The 23,006-nt window shown below is 61.5% G+C and overlaps 11 protein-coding genes across 11 annotated transcripts; 9 read left to right on the plus strand and 2 right to left on the minus strand.

Annotated features, from left to right (window-relative positions):
* Positions 1–20: 20 nt before the first annotated feature.
* HETIRDRAFT_431380 (uncharacterized protein) lies at positions 21–3,970 on the plus strand (the record flags this gene model as incomplete). The annotated part of the gene is made up of 3 exons (XM_009542500.1): positions 21–1,424; positions 1,487–3,082; positions 3,164–3,970. 3 exons carry the CDS (start codon positions 21–23, stop codon positions 3,467–3,469), a joined length of 3,306 nt encoding a protein of 1,101 aa, XP_009540795.1. The 3' UTR covers positions 3,470–3,970.
* A 162-nt stretch (positions 3,971–4,132) lies between these two features.
* HETIRDRAFT_306800 (uncharacterized protein) lies at positions 4,133–5,004 on the plus strand (the record flags this gene model as incomplete). The annotated part of the gene is made up of 4 exons (XM_009542501.1): positions 4,133–4,238; positions 4,300–4,399; positions 4,483–4,535; positions 4,703–5,004. The coding sequence occupies 4 exons, from the start codon at positions 4,133–4,135 to the stop codon at positions 5,002–5,004; spliced, it is 561 nt and encodes a 186-aa protein (XP_009540796.1).
* Positions 5,005–5,366: 362 nt separating this feature from the next.
* Positions 5,367–6,204, plus strand: HETIRDRAFT_166327 (uncharacterized protein; the record flags this gene model as incomplete). Its single annotated transcript, XM_009542502.1, has 2 exons — positions 5,367–6,112; positions 6,171–6,204. The coding sequence occupies 2 exons, from the start codon at positions 5,367–5,369 to the stop codon at positions 6,202–6,204; spliced, it is 780 nt and encodes a 259-aa protein (XP_009540797.1).
* Positions 6,205–6,355: 151 nt separating this feature from the next.
* Positions 6,356–7,798, plus strand: HETIRDRAFT_468472 (uncharacterized protein; the record flags this gene model as incomplete). The annotated part of the gene is made up of 1 exon (XM_009542503.1): positions 6,356–7,798. One exon carries the CDS (start codon positions 6,356–6,358, stop codon positions 7,727–7,729), a length of 1,374 nt encoding a protein of 457 aa, XP_009540798.1. The 3' UTR covers positions 7,730–7,798.
* A 674-nt stretch (positions 7,799–8,472) lies between these two features.
* Positions 8,473–11,187, plus strand: HETIRDRAFT_447475 (uncharacterized protein; the record flags this gene model as incomplete). Its single annotated transcript, XM_009542504.1, has 4 exons — positions 8,473–10,074; positions 10,133–10,519; positions 10,582–11,031; positions 11,134–11,187. The coding sequence occupies 4 exons, from the start codon at positions 8,473–8,475 to the stop codon at positions 11,185–11,187; spliced, it is 2,493 nt and encodes an 830-aa protein (XP_009540799.1).
* A 179-nt stretch (positions 11,188–11,366) lies between these two features.
* HETIRDRAFT_456687 (uncharacterized protein) lies at positions 11,367–14,482 on the minus strand (the record flags this gene model as incomplete). Its single annotated transcript, XM_009542505.1, has 6 exons — positions 11,367–13,191; positions 13,276–13,467; positions 13,568–13,728; positions 13,814–14,145; positions 14,214–14,353; positions 14,435–14,482. 6 exons carry the CDS (start codon positions 14,480–14,482, stop codon positions 11,509–11,511), a joined length of 2,556 nt encoding a protein of 851 aa, XP_009540800.1. The 3' UTR covers positions 11,367–11,508.
* Positions 14,483–14,676: 194 nt separating this feature from the next.
* On the minus strand, positions 14,677–16,671 carry HETIRDRAFT_30594 (uncharacterized protein). The gene is made up of 6 exons (XM_009541983.1): positions 16,464–16,671; positions 16,222–16,401; positions 15,683–16,163; positions 15,492–15,623; positions 15,125–15,437; positions 14,677–15,063 (listed from the first exon to the last, which is right to left on the minus strand). Exons 2-6 carry the CDS (start codon positions 16,331–16,333, stop codon positions 15,052–15,054), a joined length of 1,050 nt encoding a protein of 349 aa, XP_009540278.1. The 5' UTR covers positions 16,334–16,401; positions 16,464–16,671; the 3' UTR covers positions 14,677–15,051.
* A 395-nt stretch (positions 16,672–17,066) lies between these two features.
* Positions 17,067–17,372, plus strand: HETIRDRAFT_166334 (uncharacterized protein; the record flags this gene model as incomplete). The annotated part of the gene is made up of 1 exon (XM_009542506.1): positions 17,067–17,372. The coding sequence occupies one exon, from the start codon at positions 17,067–17,069 to the stop codon at positions 17,370–17,372; it is 306 nt and encodes a 101-aa protein (XP_009540801.1).
* Positions 17,373–18,040: 668 nt separating this feature from the next.
* HETIRDRAFT_447478 (uncharacterized protein) lies at positions 18,041–18,373 on the plus strand (the record flags this gene model as incomplete). Its single annotated transcript, XM_009542507.1, has 3 exons — positions 18,041–18,053; positions 18,107–18,223; positions 18,276–18,373. The coding sequence occupies 3 exons, from the start codon at positions 18,041–18,043 to the stop codon at positions 18,371–18,373; spliced, it is 228 nt and encodes a 75-aa protein (XP_009540802.1).
* Positions 18,374–19,310: 937 nt separating this feature from the next.
* On the plus strand, positions 19,311–19,642 carry HETIRDRAFT_166336 (uncharacterized protein; the record flags this gene model as incomplete). The annotated part of the gene is made up of 3 exons (XM_009542508.1): positions 19,311–19,323; positions 19,378–19,494; positions 19,545–19,642. The coding sequence occupies 3 exons, from the start codon at positions 19,311–19,313 to the stop codon at positions 19,640–19,642; spliced, it is 228 nt and encodes a 75-aa protein (XP_009540803.1).
* A 2,263-nt stretch (positions 19,643–21,905) lies between these two features.
* Positions 21,906–22,304, plus strand: HETIRDRAFT_166337 (uncharacterized protein; the record flags this gene model as incomplete). The annotated part of the gene is made up of 4 exons (XM_009542509.1): positions 21,906–21,915; positions 21,975–22,001; positions 22,053–22,145; positions 22,201–22,304. The coding sequence occupies 4 exons, from the start codon at positions 21,906–21,908 to the stop codon at positions 22,302–22,304; spliced, it is 234 nt and encodes a 77-aa protein (XP_009540804.1).
* Between the last annotated feature and the right edge of the window lie 702 nt (positions 22,305–23,006).

Raw genomic sequence — 23,006 nt, forward strand, 5'->3', positions numbered from 1 at the left:
CCCTCTCTCGCTCCCGCCCCATGTCCTTCAAGGCGCTCGTGTACGCCTACGTCCTCGGCGGCATCACATTCGTCCCCCTCGTCATCCTCGCCCTCATCGCCTACACCATCTACACCTCCGTCCCCGTCGCCGACCCCGACCTCTCCAAGCCCGCAAGGGAGGCCCGCGCCCACGCCGCTGCATCAGACACTCGTGATGCCACCGCAGAGCCCCTGCTCGACCTCGCCGACGTCCCCAAGGCACGCAAGGGCTGGCTCACCATGCGCCGCACTTTCGAAGAATCCTCCTTCGAGGGCTCCTACGTCACCCTCGTCAAGTCCTTCCTCGACGCGCGCTCCAAAGACCCCAAGCGCTCGCGCCCACGCGACATGTGGTACGTCGTCCTCAAGGGCAAGGTCCTCTATCTCTACGAGGACGAGTCCATGACGGAGTGCGAGGCCGCCATCGAGCTCGGGAGCCACGACGTCGTCATCTTCCCCGAAGGCCTCCTCGACGGCGAGCTCTTCGCCAAACGCAACGCGATCTGCCTCAAGCCCAAGCTCGCGCCCTCCGATAAGGGCCTCCCCAGCCTCACCCGGGACATGCACCTGGACCCGCTCAACCTCGAGCAGAAACTCGAGGAAAAGGTCGGCCCCGGCAGCTCGAAGAAGAAACACAAGGAGAGGGAGCGCGAAAAGGAGAGGCTGCTCGAGCTGGAGAGGAAGCGGGAGGAGGCCCTCGACCTCTCCACCCCGTGGTTCATCTTTGTGCGCTCAAACGTGGAGATGGAAGACTGGTATTTTGCACTCGTCCATGCCTCGGACAACGCAGCGAACACCCCCACCCTCGCCCCCCTCCAGGCCATCTTCTCCACCGCCGACATGAACTATCTCGTGACGACCCTCGACGAACAGCCGGACGTCATCCCCATGCGCTGGCTCAACGCGCTCCTGGGCAGACTGTTCTTCAGCTACTACCGCACCGACGCCCTCGAGTCGTACATCATCGGCCGACTCATGAAGAAGCTCTCCAAGGTGAAGCGGCCCAACTTTCTGACCGACGTCGTCGTCACCGAGGTGTACGTCGGCAACAAGTCCGCAACGTTCAGCAAGCCGATGCTGAAGGAGCTCACGAAGGAGGGCGACGCGGCGCTGGAGGTCCGCATGTCGTACAAGGGCGAGATCCGCGTGACGGTGCAGGCGACGGCGACGATCAACCTCGGGTCGCGATTCAAGCCGTACACGGTGAAGCTCACCCTGGCCGCGGTGCTGCGCGAGCTGGAGGGGAACCTGGTGGTGAGGGTGAAGCGGCCGCCCAGCAACCGGATCTGGTACGCGTTCACGCAGGCGCCGAGGATGGTGTTCGACGTCGAGCCCGTCGTGAGCGACCGGCAGATCACGTGGAGCATGATACTGAACTCGATCGAGTCTCGGTTGAAGGAAGTGGTGAGCGTCCGTTCTTTGCCGCGCGGAGGGGCGCGCCTCTGATCACGGGATGTGTTGCGCAGATCATGGAGTCGATCGTCATGCCCAACATGGACGACATCGCCTTCTTCGACACCTCGCGCTGCGTCCACCGGGGCGGCATATGGCCGGACGCCGGCCGGAGAGAGAAGCCAGCCGACGCCGAGCCGAGCACCCCGTCCTCCGAGGAAGACGTGTCCCCCGTGCTCGACGTCGCCTCCTCCCCGTCTCTCGAGGGTGAGCCCGCCGACATAAAACGATCCCAGTCCGAGCCCGAGGTCCGCGGCGACGTGGACCCGTCGGCCTCGGAACCGCCGTCCCGCGCTGCGACGACCGCCATCGGCACCCAGTCCACCACCTCCTCTCCCTCCCGCTCCGCGCAGAAACGACGGCCGACCTGGTTCCCGAGCAATCACCATAGCGGCAAGCACCACCCTCACATGGTCGACGACCCAGAGCCACTGCCTGGCGCCGAGTCCGAGGCCGACCTCCCAAAGTCCGACTCGACGCTCCTCGACGTGTCGCACGACGCGGGCGAGATGCCCCGCCAGATCCGCAGGAAGGGCTCCAAGTTCCTCACCATCCGCAAGTCCAGTCGCTCCCCCTCCCCAGGCCCGCCTCCCCCCTTACCGCCCTCCCGCTCCCCGTCCCCCGTCCCGTCGCTAGAGTTAAACCGCGCCGACAGCCCCGACTCGCTCGGCCGCCCGGCGTCCGTCAAGAGCAGCAAGAGCTCAAAGAGCTCAAAGTCCACGCGCTCCAAGGAGCACCCTCCCGCGAGCCCGTCCCTGTTCTCCTCGCTCAAGTCGCGCGCCGGCGACCGGCAGGCGCTCGGCACGTCCGCGAAGGAGACCATGCGCAAGTGGGGCGTCAACTGGGCGGGGCTCAAGAAGGACAACGGCGCGGCGAGCGCGGGATCAGCGGCCGAGGACGTCCCCGACGGTGGCGACAGGCGGAGCTCGGACAGCAGCTTCACCGCGCACAAGGCCAAGGCGAGCTATGCCGAGGTGCGCGCCGCGGTCGCGGAGCGTAAGGAGCGGGAGAAGAGTGCGCAGGCGGCCGGTGGGGCCGCGCACGCCAACGGGGGCGCGTCGGACCCGATCCCGATCCCTGTCCCGGCGCGAGACGCGCGCGTCTGGTCGGGCACGTCGTCGCAGGGCGACTCGTCCATCATGTCTGCCAGCCGGGGGTCCGTCTCCTCGACGTCCTCGCGCGGCCGGTCATACTCGGGCGACCGCACGCTGGAGCTCCCGCCCATGGTCAGGACCAGGACGCCCTCGACGGAGCGCCCCGCGGACGAGCTCGCAGAGCCGAACGGGGCGTCGCCGTACGCGGATCTGGATCTCGTGCAGGGACGCCCGCCCGCGCCGATCCACACGCAGCCCTCGCAGGGCAAGACGATGACGATTCCGGGCATCCACGCGAGCCACCGCGGGGAGGTCATGGCGATGGGCTACGTGCCGCCCGCGCCGCCGCCTCCGCCGCCAGAAAATAAGGGAAAGGCGTCCGGTATCCAGAGCGTGTACCGCCTCTGGAAGAACCCCACGCTCCCACCGCAAGACGCGGGCGCGCCTGAATCGACCGCCGAGCGGCCGTCGTCCCCGCCGCCACTAGCCCCGCCGCCATTAGAGCAGGAGGCGGAGGTCAGCCCCGTGTCGCCCGTCGTGCCCACGATGTCCCGCCCGCCGCCGCCGCCGCTGCCCCCGCGCAGCGCGTCCTCAAAGGCGATCGAGGCGATCGCGGCGCGCCGCATGTCGCTCATGCACTCCGACGACGCGCCGTCCGCCGACCCGCTCGCGCGCGTGCTCGAGAACGACCGCGTGCGCCCAGACTCCCCGACCCTCCCGCCGCCGACACCGCCCGGCGCGTCGGCGGAGTCCTCGCATCCGGACGCGTTGCCCGCGCCCGTGCCCGTGCCCTCGACGCCTGCGGCGCCCGATATCACGTTCACTGTGCCGACGCCCGTGCGCAACGAGATCACGAAGCCGCCGCTGCCCCCGCGCAACGCGCCCGTGACCGCTACAGTATAGCGACGTGTTTCTCCGTCCTCGCGCCCGATCTACGTAGATACGACCCGCACGTACATGCACCACACCACACACTCACACACACACTCACACTCCGCACGCACACGCACACACTGTACTATATATAATCCTCATCTTCCTCGTCGTCTGGCATAAACTCCTCTTTTCGTTGCCCTTCTTTCGTCTTGCGTATTTTCTCTTTTTGTTTTTGGCATCTTTTCGCTTACACTTATCACTTCTGCTTTCGCGGTTTCATTTCCTGCTTTGACACGCTTGAGGGGACACGACGCAACGGGTCACTTAATCATTTCTGGTGTTCGTTTGCAGCTATGATTGGTTTCTGGTCCGAGATGGCTTTTTTGTTTGTTCTCTGTTTTTCACGATTCGAAATGATATCAGGATCGGAGAGCGCTCGGTGGTATCTAGTTTGTTATGGGGATGGCGTTCGCGATGAAAGGTTGCACGTACTACTACATACCAATGCTGACCGATAATTTGCGACTCTTTTGAGCGTGCATGCGAGCCCGAAATGGAAGGAGAGTTGCCTGTTCGAGACGGTCGTGACGTCGGCTGGTTTACGCCACTTGACTCTCGCGCCGCGCGTTCGACCTCGACACCTCCGCGTGCAGATGCCACCCATGTGAGTCGCTGTCCCTGTGCGCGTGAATGCGGCCGCCGACGGGCGTGGACAGACGGGACAAGTTTACGATCCATTCGAAGGCCGTGGTGTGCCAGGATGTCGAGCTCAAGGGCGACATCACCATCGGGTCGGGTAGGCTCCGCTTCGCTCGGCGCGCCCCCTACTGTGTGCTCACGGCGTGCGCGCGATATAGGGACCATCGTGCACCCCAAGGCGACGATTTTCGCCATCGCGGGGCCCATCGTTATCGGCACGGGGTGCATCGTTGAGGAGGGCGCCATTATCGTGAACCGGTGCGTGTGCCCGTCCCCGCGTCCGCGTTCTGCCGCGCATCAAGTCGCTCATGACGCCCGTGCCCGCGCGCGCGTGTGCCCAGGCGGAAAGAAGTGATGCGCATCGGCGACGACAATCTGTTCGAGATCGGCTGTCGTGCGTGTCTCTTATCACTTGTTCTTCCTTCTGTCTGTCTTTTTTTCTATCTTTTTTTTTCTATTTTTTTTTCTTCTTCTGCGTAACACACCGACGGTCGCTCACGGATACGCGGACCTCCCGCCCGGGCTGGGCTGGGCATCGCACGGCACGGCACGTCACCGCAGGCGTCGAGTCGCCGACGATCGGGAACTTCAACACGGTCTCGACCCGCGCGCGGGTGCACCACACGGTGCGGCTGTCGTCGTACTGCGTGGTCGGGGCGGGCTGCCTGGTGGTGCCGACGGAGGACGAGGTGCTGGAGGAGTACACGGTCGTGTACGGGCCGACAGCGGAGCGGCGCACGTGGAGCGGGCGCGGGAAGGTGCAGGAGGCGGATTTGCGCAGGAAGCACGCGGAGTATCTGCGCGAGACGCTGCCCAAGTTTAATCGGCTGAGGCGGGGCGACGCGCACGGGGCGGCGGCGTGACGGGTGCGGGCAGGCGGCGGGGCGTGGGCGATGGTCTCGAGCTGTGCTATTCTACGTTTTTTTTTTCCTTCCGTATCTTCATTTCTGTTTCTGTTTCTGTGCGATGCCGGCTGGGGCACGCAGCGTTGCCACACGCCCGCGCGGGCGATTTGAAATGCGGGGTGTTCGAAGAGCCAGCGCCCCGACGAGCTTGCACGGTCGATGGAGCGATGGTTCGATATGGGCGCGATGAAGTGCGCTGAGAGGGATCGCCGATCCGGAGAGGGACGGATACAGGCACGGGCGTGGGTCTATGTTCCTGGGCGGACGCATGCCGGGGTGGGTGCTCGCGGGCCTGGACGCAGGGCTGATGGCGGTGGGCGATGCGGAGGGCGCGGATCAGAGGCCGAGGAGGGCGACGACGGGCGACGACGGGCGACGACGGGCGACGCAGGCGGTGGCAACGACGAGGGCGCGGACTGGGAGGGCCGGTGTCGAATTTGCGAACGGTGTATATTGGGGGCGTGGATCGCGAGCGGTTGTCGCTGCCGTCGGCGGGTGCGGCCAGAGCAGGGGCTAGCAGGGGGCTAACGGCGGCAGACGGCGGCACGCTGGGGTATTACTGCATCCGGCCGCGGCCCCACACACGATCATCGCCCGATCCCGATCCCGGTCCAGCCCCTCGTCCGAGTCGCGTCTTCGTGTGTCCGCCCGCGCTGCAGCCCTCCAGTCCGTGCAGACCGTGCTCGTCGCCGCACACCCGCGCACACACCCCCGACACACGTGTTTCATCCGCCGCTGGGCGTCGCGCCGTTTCACGCTGCTGTGCGGCCCTCCCTCTTTTGTTTTTCCCTTTTGGCAATTCATTCGTGTCGCGGGCTGTCGCTGCTCACCTCCGCGATGCGCTCCACTTCCTGCCGTTACGTCTTATTGACAATCCCGCGATCCATGAAACCTCGCCCGGCCCTTCGACATCGAGACCTCCTCCGCCACCCGTAAAACCCCTTCTCTCTTTCACCTCTCGCTTCCCCTCCCTCAAAACGCCCCGCCCGCTCGCCCGACTCCCTCCAGCGCTCCCTACTAATACTCCCACCACCGCTACTACTCTATCTCCAGCTGTCTCCTCAACGTGAGTCCGTTCTGATCGTCCTCGTGCTCGCCTTCGCCTGAACCGCCTTCCGCACCAGGACTAGCTTCCACCCTAGTCAAAGTTACATATAATTCACCACACGCGGCGCGTTCATTCTGGAATTTCTATACACACACGCGCGCGCACACACACACTATATCTCGCGTGCCCCTCCTCTCACTCTCGCTCACCTTCTCGCCCTACCACCACCACCACCACCACCGACACCCTCGACTGGGCGGCATGGCGCACCCCCGACCCACATCGAGCCCCTCCGCCGCGACGTTCGCCATCCCGTCCGGCTCGCTCGCCATCTCCTCCAACCTCGACGCGCTGCTCGAGCACGACGCGCGCATCCGCCGCCAGACCAGCGGCATCAGCCTCCGCTCCCAGGCCGAGCAGCACACCCGCGCCAAGACCGTCGCCGTCGTCGCCGCCGCCGACTTCCTCCAGGCAGCGTCCCAGCACGCCGCCGCGACCGCTGCTGCTGCTGCTGCCGCCGCCGCCGCGGCGTCCGCCAACGCGGACCCTGTCACGCGCAGCTTGCCGCCGCCCCCGCGCGGTCCTCGAAGAGTTTCGTCGCGGGCGACGATCTGCCTCGGGGACGCCGAGCGGGGCGACGTGTCGAATCCGACACCAGATTCGCCGTTGGAAAAGGAGGACGGCGAAGGCGGCGGCGGCGGCGGCGGCGGCGGCGGCAGTAGCAGCAGCGGGGGGCTCGCAGGGGGCACGGGGAGGGGGGTCGGGGTTGGGCGGCGGATCTTGGGCGCGAGCAACACGAGCCCGCCGGCGTCGCCGACGCGCGTGAACGTGAACGTGAGCACGCGCTGGAGCGCGACGGCCGCGCAGCTGAACCCGTTCATCAACCCCGCGCCGCGCATCGTGCGGCAGCAGCCGTCGTGGCAGTCCTTCGCGACCGCCAGCAGCGTGCACCCGGCCGCGGCCTCGTCCGCGTCCGTGTGCTCTGCGGCTTCGACTTCGACTTCGACGCTCTCCGCGGAGGACCACGCTTTCCACCCGCACGTGCACGCGATCGGCGCGGGGATCGGCAACAGCAGCAGCGGGGGTGCTGGCGATGGGGGCGGCAGCGGGAAGGGCGGGAGCAAGGGCGGGGGGCGCGGGGGCGTGCGCAAGATCAAGCTGAGCAAGAGCCTAACCGCGAGCCCCGATCGACGGTTCTTGGAAAGGCCGCACACGGCGCAGTCGGTGATGCGTGCGGGGACGCCGATGCCGATGCCGACGCCGCCGTCGCCGACGCGGAGCCGGAGCCACGGGTCGCTGCAGAAGATGCTGAGCAAGATGTGGTCGTTCTCGAACCTGGGCGGGCAGACGGGGACGACGGAGCGGGAAAGGGAGGCGGCGCGGCGGCAGCACCAGCAGCGGCGGGCGGAGGCGGAGTGGGGGCGCAGGATCGCGGAGGGCAAGGCGCGCGGGGGGCTGTTTGCGTTTGGGACGGGGCGCGGGGCGCCACCGCCGCCGGCGCCGGCAGCAGCGACGGAGCAGGCGCAGGCGCAGGAGCACGGACTCGCACACGGACATGCTAGACAATCGGAGGCTGGAGCAGATACTCGGAGGACGTCGACAAAACCATTGTTTGTACCATACGTGCGCACGTAGCGATCGATCGATACTTTACTTTACGGTAATATGACCGAGTAGTGTGCGACGGCAGAGGTCGCTTGACTCACTAGGACTGATCCGCGGCGAGATATGACTCGACGCGCCGTGTACCGACGACCTTGGCACGCGTCGGCCTTGTGTTCGTTGGTCGTCGCGAAGATCAAGGGGCAGATGGACATTCTAGCGCGACGCGTCGCAGGCCCACAGGCTCGACTGTGCGCGACTGCCGGGAGGCCGTTGCCGTCGCCGTCGCCGTCGTCAACGCCGTCGCCCGAACCGGTCGGTTATCTGGCGGGGCGGCCCAGGCCGCGTTCGATCGCGAGTTCCCACGGCCGGGTTCCTACTTACACCAGTGTGGCAGGTGCGCTGTGTCTCTATTACTATTAGACTCGGCCTGGTGTCTCGCTTTTTTTTTCTCTCCTCGTTTTTCACCCGCACGGTCCCTCCTCTCTCGCTCTCCTCTTCGTCTGTGCACCCGTCTCCTCCTCGATTCTTTTTGTGTTCACGACTCGTCCGCTGCGCCCCCGCCCAATCACTTCTGCCTTCTCTTCTTCCTCTTCTGTGGGGCTTCCTCCTCTTGGTTGCTCTCCTTCTCTCCCTTCCTCTCTTCCAAACGCCCCACGTCTGCTCTCGCGCTCTCATCTCCTCACCCTTCACGCCGGATTGTGTTTTTACGTCTCTACTAGGACCGTCCTCTATAAACTCGTATCTTACTGGCCACCCCGCGCGGCGTAATAATAATGGCACACGCACATCACCACTACGACCACGCGCCCCGCGCCCGACGCTCTTTCTACGACGACAGCAGCTCCGACTTTGACGACACGCGCTCCGTCGCGTCCTCCACGCGCGAGTCCTTCATGGACCTCACCTCGCCCTCGACGCCCCACTTCAGCCGCCACGACCGCCTGCAGCCACAGCATGCCCCCGACTCCGACGCCGACGACGTGTACTACGGCGGCCTGAGCGTGCGCGCGAGCTCGGACACGACGTACTCCGACGATTCCCCCGTCGTGCTCTCGCCGATGCGCTTCTCGCGTCCCGAGCGCATCGGCCCCGTCAACGCGGACGCGGACTCGGACGGAGACACGGAGACGGAGGGCGAGGCGGACCCACGCCCCGCCCACGCCCACAACCACGCCCCCGCGCCGCGCGGTGGCACGCGGGCGCACATACGAGTAGACACTGGCCACGATAAAGCAGTGCGTCCCCGCATCTCCTTTATCTCTCTTAGCGCCCAACTGACAGGACCTTTCAACTCATCGTGGCTGTGCATGACCGGCGGACAGCAGGCGCGCCGCGGGCCAAAGCCACCGCTGCCGGAGGCCCCGAAGCCCCTGTTCCACGGACGCGGGCCAACGTCGACGTCGACGTCCGCGACGAAGCGGTCCCCGAGCACGCCCGGGGGCGGGTGCGGGACACCGGCGCTGTCGCTATCCGTCGCGAGCTCGCCCGCGGCTTCGGCGTCGGCGTCGCCGGTGCGCTCGCCGGACGTGCCGCCGACGACGAACCTGCTGAACCGGCAGGAGCGGGCGGAGCTGGTGCGCAAGACGCGGAAGCTGGCGCAGATGTTTGGGCAGACGCCGTCTGGGCTGGCGATGGCGATGGCGGGCGGAGGGGTGGGCTCGCCGCGGCAGGGGTCGCCGCCTGCACGGCTGGTGCTGCCGGGGCACGGGCACCGGGGCGCGGTGTCGATATCGGGAGGCGAGGGGGAGGTGGTCGGGGTGGGCGGACAGAGCAGCAGCAGCAGGGAGAGCCGGCGGCGGTCGATGCCACTGAGCCCGAGCGAGATGAGCACGGTGCTGTCGGACCGGAGATCGGGGGTGGTCGGGGGCAGCGGTAGACAGACGGACGCGGAGTCGTTCATGGACCTGTCAGACGAGGAGCGGGGGACTGCGGGGGCGAGGGACGGGCGGACCTCGCGGGTGCACGGGCGCCTGTCCGTGCTCTCCACGGCAACGACGACGAGCGGGGACGGACTGGACGATATGGCCTCCCTCGTGCTCGATCCGGCGGAGGAGGAGCGCAGGCGCAAGCGTGAGAAACTCGCCAAGCTCCATCGCTTCCTCGGCTCGCGTGTCCCCGCTTCTCTTGTCCTCGGCTTCAACGACGCTGATCCCGACGCATCCCTCCCCGCCCCCCAGACCCCGCTCCCCGCCCCCGCAATCCCCGCCGACGGCCCCTCGGACACCGACGCCCGTGCGTGGCCCCGCCTCCGCCGACGCAGCAGCTCCGCGGCAGAGATGAAGAGCGTATGGCTCGACCCCGCCGACAGAGTCAAGGAGGACCTCGACGACCGCGAGAAGGCCATCAACGTCCGCAGGGCCATCAAAATGGAAAAGGTGCGCAACCGTCACGCCCCCGCCGCCCCCGCCGTCCGCTCACGCTTTTCGCTCGCAGATGTTCGGCGTCCCGCCCCCGCAGACCCTCTACCACACCCGTCACTCCCCGGCCGTCACGCCGCACTCCCCCACCTCCTCCGCCCGCTTCAGCGTCGCCTCCGACCTGCCCTCCCCGTCCCTCGGCGACGTCCCCGCGTCCCCCACCGGCCGCAACATAAACCAGAGCGCCTACGTCAACAAGGGCAAGGGCCGCAGGTCCTCTCACCGCCCAGGCCACTCCAGCCCGTCAGAGTCCATGCAGAACCTCCTCATCCACAACGCAGACTACACCCTCTCCGGCTCCCCGTCGTCCCCCTCCGCGTCCCTCTCCCTCGACCACCGCGCGTCGTCCATCTACATGCACTACCGCCATTCCCTCAACTCCCTTAATGACATCATCGATAGGGTCCGTGCTCCACGTAATTATCCTCGTTGCTCTTGATGGCTGATATTTTGTCCCGTCCGCAGGACGACAAGGAGTCCCTGGCCGAGCTCCACCAATATATCACCAACGACCTCGCCTCCCTGGACCCCCCTACCTCCCCACCCCACAACGCCTTGGAGCACCCGTACCAGCACCCGTACCAGCATCCGCACCCGCACCCGCACCAGTCCCCGCAACCCCACCAGCACCCGTACACGCACGCGCTCGCGCAGTCCGAGGCCAAGGCCCTCCGCGCCGAGCGCCGCCGCTCGCTCCCCGTCCGCACCTCCACGCTCTCCCTCGCGTCGCAGTACACCCTCGCGTCCCCCGAGCCCGAGATGGTCTCCTTCCAGGCCCGCCGCCGCCGCGCGGCGAAGCTCACCAGCTTCTTCGGCGTCGACTACCGCGACCTCGTCGGCGAGATCCTCGACAGCATCGAGCATGGGCTCCAGGAGGACGGCAGCCGCGGCAGTCTGCAGCCGGAGGAGATGCAGGTGCGCTTTTTTTTTTTTTGTTTCGTGTCTGTTCTGGCCAGTTGGCTCGTGTTCGCGGATCGCTGACGACTGGTGATGGTGATGGTGGTCTTGGTTTGACAGGAGCTGCTCCAGAGACTGCGCAAGCTCAAGACGAAGCGCCCAGGATTGGTCTAGAGGAAGCGAGCGCGCGCGCGCGCGCATGCCGCGCACCCGGCGCATACCCCGGCGTAGTCCTCGTCGCGGTGCCCTCCCCCCCTGCTCACGGCGGCGGGCTGCACATTGACGAACGTCTGTCTATACTTACTGTGAAACCTAATTGCCTCTCCCTTTCCTGTCTCATGTATTACAATCTAGCACAAACTGCTATATACTATTCTGACGTCCGATCGAACGCGAGGAACTAAGAGATGGGTGACAAACAATGGGATCCCGAAAAATCAAAGTGCAGTGGTGAGTAGGTAAAAACGTACGAGTAACGAGCGCGCGCGGGGCGTGTTAGAGAATGACGAGCTCGCCCCGGCACGAATGGCACCAGAAAATATGCGACTCGTCCAGGAACTGCGGGTGCTTCAGCGACAGGCTCAGCGTCGCCGGCGCTCGCGGCTCCACCACCGTCGGCAGACCCGGCGCGACGCCCACCCCCCCTCCCGTTCCCACAGGCGCAGGCGACACGGCCCTCGACGACAGATGCGACGCGCCCGCCGCCGCCGCGACTTCGCTGTCGATCCGCGCCTTGAGCATGCTCAGGCTGACCTTGCGCTTGTGCCGCGTCTCGGGCGACAGGTTCTGCCCGAACAGCAGCGTCTGCGACGCCAGCGGCGGCGGCGCCCCCCCGCTCGCCTGGCGCGCGAGTGACGCGCGCCGCAGGTCGTCCGAGTGGTTCCGCGAGCGGCTCGACGGTCGCGACGGCGGGCCCTCCTTCGCCGCCTTGCCGCCTACGGGCACCGGCGCGCGCGGGGCCGTCCCGTTTCCTGATGCCCCCGCACCTGCCCCCGCGCCCGTGGCCGCCCCGCGCGCGAGCTGGTCCTCGAGCGCGCCCGCGTGCTTCTGGAGCGTGTGCGCGCGCGCTTCGGCCTCGAACACGGCCGTCTGCAGCGCGCGGATCTGCGACTGCGCCGCGGACAGCTCGAGCGCGTGCTGCTGCCGCAGCGCGCTCAGCATCTCGCGGTCCAGCGCGGGCGACATCGGGCTCCGCGCGCTGTCGTCGTCCTCGGCGGCCGATGCTGCTGCTGCCGCCGCCGCCGTTTGCGCCTCTTCGACGGTCGCGCGCAGCTGCTCGAGCTCGTCGTCGCGGGAGGCGAGGTCGGCGCGCAGCGCCTCCACCTCGTTGCGTGCGCGCTCCAGGAACTCCTTCTGCTCCGACGCGGCGGTCCTCCGCTCGTCGAGCTCGACGCGCAACGAGGCGACCACGTCCTTCAGCTCGTGCACCGCGCCCTGCAGCCGGTCGATCTCGCCGCTCTGCCGCGACACGAGTTGCCGCTGCGCCGCGCGGTCCGTCTCGAGCTCACGCACGCCTGCGCTCGCGACGTCCAGCTCAGCCTGCAGCTCACCGTACGCCCGCTGCAGCTCGCCCATGCCCTCCTGCGCTGCGGCGCGCTCGGCCTCGTGCCGCGCCTCCGCCTCGCGCAGGCGTGCCTCCGCGGCGTCCTTCTCGTCCCTCGCGGCTCCCAGCGCGACCTCCACGTGCCCGACGACGCTGTCCCGGTCGCGCAGCGCCCGCTCGAGCCCCGCCGCGCGCTCCGTCAGCTCGAGCTTTGCGTCCGTGAGCTCGACGATCTTCGGTCGCATCTCCTCCAGCGCGCCCATGAGCGCGGTGCCCTCGGCCTGCAGGGCCTTCTGCTGCCGCTCCGCCTCGTCCGCGCGGCGCACCGCAGCGCGCAGGTCGCCCTGCGCGACCTGCAGCTGGCGCGCGGTCGCCGCGTGCTCAGCCGCAGCCTGGGACGCCGCGGCCTGGAGGTCCGAGAGAGATTGCTGGCGCGCTTCTAGGCGCGCGGCGAGGTCCGCGTGGTCGCGGGCGAGCGAGTCGTGCTCGGCGGTTAGGGCGTCCAGCAGCTGTTGGACCTCTGCGTGCTGCTGTGCGAGATCGGCGTGTCTCTGTGCCCAGTCGGCTTCCGAGGCGGTGCGTGCCTGCAGCTGAGACTCCAACGCGTCGCGCTCCGACTTGAGCGCAGCGTGGGCCTAATCCGGAGAGAAGCGAGAGGAGGTGGGTGTCCCCTTGTTCATTCACAGCGCGCGAGGTGAGGCGGAGGGGAAGGGGCCCACCTGCTTAAGTTTAGACATTTGGAATTCGAGCTCGCTGGCGTGATCCTGGACGTTCTGCAGCGAGGCCTCCAGGCGCTCGACACGGTCATCGCTCTGGATTTGCTCTTCGAGTTCGCGTACCCGTCTCAGGGACCGCTCTGCTTCCGCCTGGAATTCATCCGCAGCGCCCTTGGTCAGCTGCAGCTCCCGCTCCTGTCGTTACGAGTGCGGTGGGGTGGGTGGGTGAGTGGGTGTGATGGATCGTCGTGAGCCCGTTTGCGAACCGTTGATCAATGAAAAAGCCGGGACCCACCTGCTCTCGGAACGTGTCCTCGAGCGTGCGCTCGCGCGCAGAGAGCTCCTCGATCCGCGCGGACGCTTGGTGAGCGTCTTGCTCGAGCTGCGTCACCCGCGCCTCGAACGCCCTGCCCGCGTCGCGCTCAAGCTGTAGGGCCTGCTCCGCCTTGCGCAGCCCTATTAGACGCGGGAACCAAGTCAGTTGCCATCAGACACGCGCTCGCGGCGGCACAGAGGCGTCGTTCCGAGAATCAGCACTCACTCGATTCCACCTCGGACAGGCGCTCGACCGAGGCGCCTAAGGAAGCCTTTTCGGAAACCAGTAACGAGATCGTCTGCTGCTGGGTTTGGATGACGGCGTGCAGGCTGTTCGTTTCATCTTCTGCGGGTGGGCTGCTCGCGGCCGGCGGATGGAGTGAGGACGGCGCCGGCGGGGGAGACTGGGCCGAGTGCGACGGCATGGGCTGTTGGGCTGCACGAACGGGGGAGGACGAGGGAGAGGGCGCCGGTGGAACGGAGGGGGAGCCCACTCGCTCGAGAGACGCGAGCCACGGCACGTCGGCCGAGTTTGCAGGCGCTGCGCCCCGAGCGAAGCTGAGGAGGATGTGGAGTCGCGCGTCAGAGTATTCCGACGATACCGAGAGAACGGGGTGGGCACGCACACGTCTGCAAGCTCGCCCTGGTCCTCATCCGCAGGAGTGTCTGACAGGGCGGGAGAATACGCGCGGACCAAAGGAGAACCGGGCGTTGGTGTGCTCGAGGCAGCAGCGGCGCCTCCCTTCTTCTGCTGTCTTTTCTTGAGCTACGTCCAGATGAATACAGAATGGAAGATCAGCCATGTTTCTCCAGAGAACGCAGCACCGTTACGGTGATGAAAACCCACCAGCGCCTTTGCCCTGGCACTTTTGGTAGCTCGGTCGTCTTCTGACATGTCAGGGTATCAATAATAGCCTATGTGTGTTAAGTTTGGAGAGGCGAGGCAGCGAGGTGGAGAGGGTCAAGGTCAATAAGCGCAGCGGAAACCGGGCGTGTCGCGTTGCAGCTGCTAACTTGGTACGCGCCGTTCAGCCACAGCATGCTTGCTTCTCGCCCACGTACACCCGCTTGGTCACACAGCCGCAGTGTCCAGTACAAGCATATTTCTCATTGGGAAAAAAGAAACAGATATATAGATCACGGACCGGGGGTAGCAGTGGAACATATTTCAGAAAGAGAGAAATAAGAATGTGGAGCACGACAGGAGACGGTATGTATAGCACAAGAAACGGAAGAGACCCCCCCCAATCGTGATGGGAGACGCAAATGGGACTGTAAGGACTGACTCGCGGCGTCCGTCCGTCGATGTTCGAAGGGCGGCGCAGGCTAGAGAAAGGAAACAAGGATATAAAATGACAGATAATACCAGCAGAAACGGAGCCGACGAGAAATGGGATACGTGCGAAACGAGTGGGGCTCCAACGACGAGGGTATGAAAGGCGCCGGGGAACCATACAAGCGCCTTTACGCCCAGACCTAAAATGAGCCGACAGACGTCAAGCCAAGATGGAATCGATTGGCACGAAGAAAGACTGACCTTGAGAATGCTGTCCCAGCTGCCTGTGCAAAGCGCCATGCCGTCCGTGCTCACGCCCAAGCAACTGACCCTGTTGTCATGTCCTGTCAAAACGCCGACACGCTCGCCCTTGAGGGTGTCCCAGACGTTGCATGTCCAGTCATCGTATCCACCAAACAGGATCCGACCTGAGATGGAGAACGCGACCGAGGTGATTCCACAGAGAATGTTGTCGTGTGTGTACGCATTCAATTCTCGGTCGGCGCGAATATCAAACAGCCGGCAAGAGGCGTCATCAGAACCCGTCGCAAACGCATCGCCATTCGGGAAAAACCTGAGACAGATTGGTCATGCGACGGGGGGAAAAAAGGATCTGCAGTAGACTTACTGGACCGCGTTGATGTCAGACTCGTGACCAGTGAACGTCTGGGTAGCCTTGCCGCTGCGGATATCCCAGAGCTTCGCGGTCGCGTCACAGGCACCCGAAACGAAAACGTTCTGATTTGGTCCCAGCGAGAGACTTGGTACATCGATCAATACGGGCGGTCCGCAAAGACAAAAAGAGAAGAAAGCGCCTACCTCATGACATCGCCGGTGTGGTCGCTGAATTCAACGACGCGGACACCGGCCTCGATGTCCCAAAGCATGCAAGTCATGTCTCCGGAACTGGTGACGATTTGACGGTCATTGATGAATCGACAGCAAGAGAGGTAGCCCGAATGGGCCGAAAGCTCTCTGGCGCCCTTGATGCCGTTGCCTTCCTTGCTGTGAAGGTTGTATATGGAGCAGATATTGTCGAGACCGCCGCAAGCGACGAAGTTGCCAGATGGCGAGTAGGCGCAGGTCATGACCCAGCTCGATCGCAAGGGGATGGCGTGGACTTTGTTTGTCGTGTAGGCGTCCCAGACGATGAGTTTACCATCCTGAGAAGCCGATACGAGATGCCTCTTGTCGGTCGCCCAATGCATTGCGTAGATCTTTGCGAGATGGCCTCTGAGGGCGCGGCGGGGTCGCATGACGATACGGGGGAGGGCGTCGACCTCTGCCGCCATAGCGCGCACTGTACAGGGGAGATTGATGTGAATAAGCAAGGGCGGGTATAGGCGATAGCGACTGACGACTGGTGTCGGCTGAAGACTCGCGCTTGGCCCTGATTCTCTCTTTGAGGCTGTCTGCCTCACGGCGAGCAGCCGCGATGCGCTCTTGAATGTCACCCTGTCCTTGAGACATGATTTTGGATCACCGGGGGTTGAGCGGCGTCGGATGCGTTGGCGACGAGACAGAAAGGAGGACGATGGCTAGCGTGTTGGGAGTATCGGAGGTGAGTCGATGGGGAAGCACGTTGAAGGGGAGCACTCACGGAAAGGAGACGGAAAAGAGAGAAGGAGAAGAGGGAGAGAGAGAGAAATGAAGGGGAGATGGGGAGACGAGGGGTGCGTGGGAAGAACGGGGGGCGGGTGGGAACTGCGAGGCCGAAAGGGGAAGGGCGGGGCGGCAAAGAGCGGGCAAGCAGCAAACAAATGAGCTCTCGGGGCCCAGGAACGAGGACGGGAGGGGGGATGCGGACGGGTGGAGGGGACGGGGAGGGACGCCTGGGTGTGCGCTGATGCGTCCGTTGGCTTGCGCTCCCACTTTCAACCCCCGCTCTATGTTCCCACACACCCAGCGGTGCTTGCCGTTCTCGCCTCGCCTCCCTTCCTGCCCATTCCGCTCTCGTCAACGATGGAACCCCGGGTCACGCACGCACCCGGCCGCCTTTGCGCCATCGTCCCGCGGGCCCACGCCGCGACAGCTTGAAACGCCCATTTGGCACCACCAAGTTCCCAACAATATTCAGCGAATGTCATACACAGGAGCCCGTTCCTCTGTCCCTCCTTGCCAAATTTCGTCTTCGTGCCGGCTCCTCGCCGCATTTTATTATCGATCTCGCTCTCCCGCGCTCCCGTCCCGGTGCAGGGGCACCATGTGCCCCATCCCCGTTACATCGCAGCAGCCTATTCGCGCGACTGGCATCTTTTACACTGTTATTAGCTGCTCCCTCCCCAGGACCGCTCCAACTGGCGTCACATCAGTCAACCCAAATAGCGCTCGCTTTCTGGCTCGACGCCTTTGTTCCGCGAAAATAATACCCCGCCCCCTCAGACAATGTCTGGGTGGAAACGGCAGCGACTCACTCTGTTTCACGACCGATTGCTCACGAATGCCGGCCCCCCCGTATAGTTCTGTGTTTCCCAGCGAGACCCGTCAGACAGAAATGTTGCACGTATAACGAGAACCCCAAGTGGACTGTTCCGCTCGTTCCTTGACGCCTCGATCTTCATATCCCTAAACAATGACTTTATGACCGTCGGCGTCTAGAAAGACGAATTTCATATGCCCACCTCGTAATGTCTCCCGCTTCTCGAACGGTCTAAAGGTTAAAATCGCTCATCAGTTACCTCACAGCTTTGCGCAACTGGGTGGAGTGCGTTCTGATGCACGGAACGTCTGTTTCTCGGATTTCTACTCTTCACACGTGTTGGGAGGCAGAACACTTGATTCAGAATATCGAGTCCCCGTCTCCATTCCTGCGACGAGGGCCCTGCTGGTTTCATATCCGTTATGGGACCGTCTACCGCTGGTCATCTGTCATTCGCTCGATGGTCGGTATTACCAGACGGTACGATCTCAAGAAATCTCTCGTAAGCCCCCCTACATGTCATCCGATTATCCTTGATGTATTGCTGTAGGACAAGATCACTGTTTCATGAGGACGGGATCTCGTGAGGACGGGATCTCATGTGTTCCGCACCTCGACCGAGAGTTTTGGAGAAATGGGCAACGTCGTCATGTGTGGTCTGTGGATAGGACGGAGGTCAGTATAAAATCGTGGACGCTAATTGCTCTACCCATTCAACAACTCATTCCCACTCAAACACACCCCAAAGTCTTTCTACAATGTCTCAGAACGGTACGCCTGTCGAATCGCGGCCTTCATACGCTATCTGACATCCACCACTCAAGACTCCGCTGTCCTCTTGAACAATCACCTCCAATCGACCAAACAAGTCCATCTGCTGCAATGGCGCTTCGACCAGGTTGGGCCTTTGGACCATGTTATTCATCACGCCATCGCCTACCGTGAGATCAGCCATAGTCTCTTGCACACCAAGGACTGACGATGTTCCTGCAGTCGGTGGCCGAGAGATCGGTCGAGGCCATGGCAATACTCGTAATGAAGCCAAACGAAATGCCTGTGCGATTGCTCTGCAGACACTCGGTGCAGCCTGAGTTATTGTGAGGGCATTGAATCCTCCCGCCTGAATCGTACTCACACTCCTATGAGCAGCATGGAGGCGAGAAACCGTCCGACTAATTTCTTGATTCCCAAGCCCATGCTTTGTACATGTAGTATCTGATCGCCGGCTTGAAGTAAATGAATCTTGTTCTTTCCACGATATTTCTAGAGCATGATAACCTTTCGCAAAGTGCACACAAATATTCGAGCACCGTCGGAACAGCGACGGTACTTTGCCAGACTGAAGGCGCCACCACAAGACACAACCGACAGACCTTAGGCGCTGAGATCACACGGCGATGCGGCGCCGGAAAGTGCGTGTCGGTCTCGAGCCGCTAAGGCGGTAACTTTGTCCTTTACAGTGACGTTGAGTACGTTACTGACCCGACGATTCAGATCCTGCCCGATGGGCTTAATTGTCGAGAATAGTAGGAAAGCAGATTTCGCTATACGCAGGCTCCGGTCGTTCCTGACGGACGCTCTCCATGGGCGACCCTCATAAGGTTGGTCGTATGCTTTTTACGGAGACAAGACTCACGATCGCTCGCTCCGCGCTCCCCGGGAATTAAACTGTTCGCGCATCATCCACCTGGATCTGCACGAGCCCTACACCGCACCTCGTATGGGCGGCCTACGTGGAGCGCGATACCTGTAGCTGTAGCCGTAGCCGTAGCCGTGGCTGTCGGCACGATGACCTCTACGCATCTCGCAGTCATCGCTGATACAGAGATATGTCGAAACGACGGACGGCGGTCGTCCGAGCCCTACACTCCTGCGTATTATCTGAACTATGGTCCTGGCTCCTCGGAGAATCGTGCGTGTTAAAAGACCAGCAACAAGATATGAACTGGCCAGCAACTCGACAAGCCTCCTCGACACCTCGGCACCTGTACATATCCAGCTTCCTAATTCCTACTTTTTTTTTTCAACATGAGCAACCTCGGTGAGCAAATTCTTTCCTAGGTGCTCGTTCGGATGGCTGATGTGCTGTTCTTAGATTGGCCTCGTGAATTGAACAACTTCCTCCAGTCCAGAGGACAGACTCATTTGTTAAGTTGGCACGACGAAATCAGAGGGCCACCACACCAGTGCATACATTATATGACCGCTATTTGTAAGTCCATAGCGATCCAAGGAGGCTGATTTTTAATTCCTCTTCGACAGTCAACGGCCGACCGATTGCCCGGGGACGCGATAACTATAAAAATGGTGCAAAGGCGATTGCAGCCCAACAGGCTTTGCAGATTTTGAGAGGATATTAATCTAGGTGGGCCAAGTAATCGTGGCTAGAGATTAGACGGACGCGCTGACGCCAATTTCTTGATGTGTCTTTTCTGCAGGTAACGCAGCCATCTGTATCACCACACTCGATTGTATGCTTGTAATTTCCATGTACGATAAGTTTCCTTGTCATGTGTTGATAACGGCGTGCCGTTATGGCCATCGCTGCGGATCATAACGTAGCATGGCATGCAGCATTTTGAACCATCAAGCAAAGTCCTACAGCTGTTGTGATTGTCGCGCCGCACGAATTTACGTGCCCAATCAGGCAGGCGTTGTGTTCGCACTTGGCGCCAACAACCACTGCCTGATATGTGGAGCTAAGTTGCCTTGTCAGCGGTTATGGTGACTCGGAAGGATCTAGGTGACTCCAAACTGATACCCAACGTGACGGACGGCGAGTCAGATTTTATGGTATAATATACTTATGAATGAAAAATTCGAACTTTTTCGGTTTCATCGCACGATGAGAGCAAACATAATCATCGGATCAACTGCAAGAACCACCGGTCTAATAGTATTATTATCTGCTGCCATTCCGGTCTGCCGATATCATGACAGCAGACTCGACAAGGACACTGCTGTTAGATCTTCAGGCCGGACACACGACGCCTGCCGCTCATGTGTAGTGAGTCATATGCTTGAATAGCTTCGAGTCACTCACCAGATTAACAATGTCCGCTCATTAAGTTACTAGGATGGGCGTAGAATTTCGAAATCATTTTGTGGCGCAGCACCGCTCAGCGGCTTGACGCTGCCGACGGCAAACACCGTGGTCGTTGACTCGACACCGTCTCACCAAGTCACTCTCGTCGCATGCAATTCAAGGAACCCTTCAACACCTATCAGACATCGATATTCTGAGCGGCATGCGCAGCTTTGTGAAGGAGCTCGTGCTTCGAGATACCAAGGTAACGGCTCATCACACGTTCAGCTGGTATTGCGCTTGCCTTGCCGCGTTCTGCATGACCGAAGAGCATTGGCAAGTGGGCGCGTGGTCACGGTTACTTCTCGAACGCGGCTGGATCAGGCTTTTCGTGGCAGCTATGACGATGTGGAGAACCCTGGAGAACTTTGCCTTATCGACGATCATCAAAGCAGACCGCCACCACGTTCATATACAATCGCAGGCAGCCAACGCCGCAGCCTTCTGCCTTTCTGCTACTACGACGATGTAACTTTGGTCAACGGGTATGTAGCCCTACGAGGCTCGCATCATGTGCTGATAATTTAATCACCCCGTAATGGAGGTCATTTCAAGAGCACCCCTTCATGATTGTTATCTCGAATTCGAACAGTGGCATTCAAGAATGCTGCAGGGGGGAGGCTAGAATGACAGCGTCGATCCGTAACTACTTCCGTGGCCATATCAGATGCGCAGAAGTGACTACGCGTACCTGTCTCCGACTATAGACTCAGCTGCCTCCGGCGGTAGAAGCCGCAGTGATGTTTGCTTCCTATATCTTTTCTCAGGCCTTCGCTGCATCCATATCTGGGCATCCTCAGGTCCTGTGGTGGAACCTGTAGAGTCCAGAGCGAAAACAGAAATTATCTTGTAGTTCCACGTGAAAATCGTCGTCGACCGTCGGAGACCTCTGTGATACCTCACTGACTCGTCCCCTCCAATTAACTTCTGGTACCGATTCGTGATCGCGGACGTGCGCGCCTTCGTGGCTCATGACACCGGCCTCTAGGCGAGTCACATAGCATGTTCCCCTTTGTTCCTCTTTTTATCAGATTCGTGGAAGATCCGAGAGGTTCTCAGATAAGCCTCGCAGAGATCTTCGTCCTCGTACTCCGTCCATGCCAACTGACTGCCTCCTGGTACGTTCCTATTCGCCACTTTCGCGCTTCACGCTGCACATCCAAAATTATGATGTTTGAAATTCATAGTCTGTTGCATTCACATTGGTTGGCAACCTATGACATGCGTACTCCTAATCCTTTCCATTCATCTCTTGAGGATTGGTTCTCAGAAGAAGGCGCGCGGTAATTCTGGAAGGACAAATACCGTCGGCATCTCTCCGAAGAACACCTACTCCAGCAGTGCTCAGGGTTCAATGTCCATGGCAGATTGAACGGATCGTATGTCACCAACTACCGCGACATGGACGCACGTATTGGGCATTTTGAGGCTGACTGGGCGTGCGCCGAGAACCATGTCCTCATATGCTGCTTCGCACGTAAGTATAAGAGGCTGCCTGAAAGCTCGATGACTTGCACACTGGCTCAGCTCAACCAAGGATGTCTACTGGTAAGTTGGCTGTCAACAACATGCGCATCCTTTAGACGTTCTCACTTTTGTTTTTCTAGGAAGAATGAGTATCGCCTTGAACAACTGTGAGCGCCATCTGACTCGTCGCTGAGATCCTTCTTACTCTATATCCAAAGATCTTCAATCGAAGGACATGCTGCCATCCTTGAGGTGGGAGGAGTCCTCCTCTGGACTCGCCCATGCCCCCGTGTGGACGTCAATCTGCAAGAGTGAGAGAGGTGTTGATAGATACTTGCTGCGCAGCTCATCTAATTTTCTTCATAGTCGACGATGAAGTCATCTCCACTGGGACAGGATCCCACAAAAACATTGCCAGAGACGTCGCAGCCGAAGAGGCACTCAGGATCTTGAGGTCTCGTGACACTTGATGTTTTTTTCTGTACCATTTTTCTTCATGCCTTCCTTCTAGATGTGGCTGGATATTTTGTGATCTCTTGTGCCTCGTAGAATCGCGTTGTATCTCTAAGGCTCTTGCTCGCCCTCTTTGTTTGAAATGTTCTGCTTAGACTGCGATCATTCTCTGAACAACTGTAAACCATGCAAGGATCTCGACGATTTGAAAGGTACAACATCTGAGGCACATGAAGAAAATGAGTCTGTGACTCGGGGATTGGGAGAACCATAGTTCAAAGTGGACGCATAGGATATTTAAGTAGTAGGTACATTCGAGAGCGAGCGAGTAAAGGTACATATGCAACAGGGATGAGATCGCTGATTGTCCGTTCCGAGACTTTGGCATTTGATCAAAAGATATACCATGTCAATCTGGCGTGCCATTCAATTGCCCCCGAGCTGTTGTAAAGCCTGTAGAGCTGCGGCCTCCTTAGCATCAGCTTTACGGGCTGCTGAGGCTCGGCCTTTGATGACTCCGTGAACTAATGGCAGTGATTGAGTGAGAGATAATAAGTTCATAATTTATGGAACATACTATTACAAGTTATGGTCCATCTGTTCTGCGCATTTGGCTGACCGCTGTCTTGTTCAACATAACTGACCGCTGCCAATTCTCCACGGATCTGAAGGTCTGATAATGGGAATGCGTCGTTAGTTAGGTTAGTAGGAACTGAAGA

This window comes from Heterobasidion irregulare, assembly GCF_000320585.1.
Source record: "Heterobasidion irregulare TC 32-1 unplaced genomic scaffold scaffold_01, whole genome shotgun sequence".
In the NCBI taxonomy this organism is placed as follows: domain Eukaryota; kingdom Fungi; phylum Basidiomycota; class Agaricomycetes; order Russulales; family Bondarzewiaceae; genus Heterobasidion; species Heterobasidion irregulare.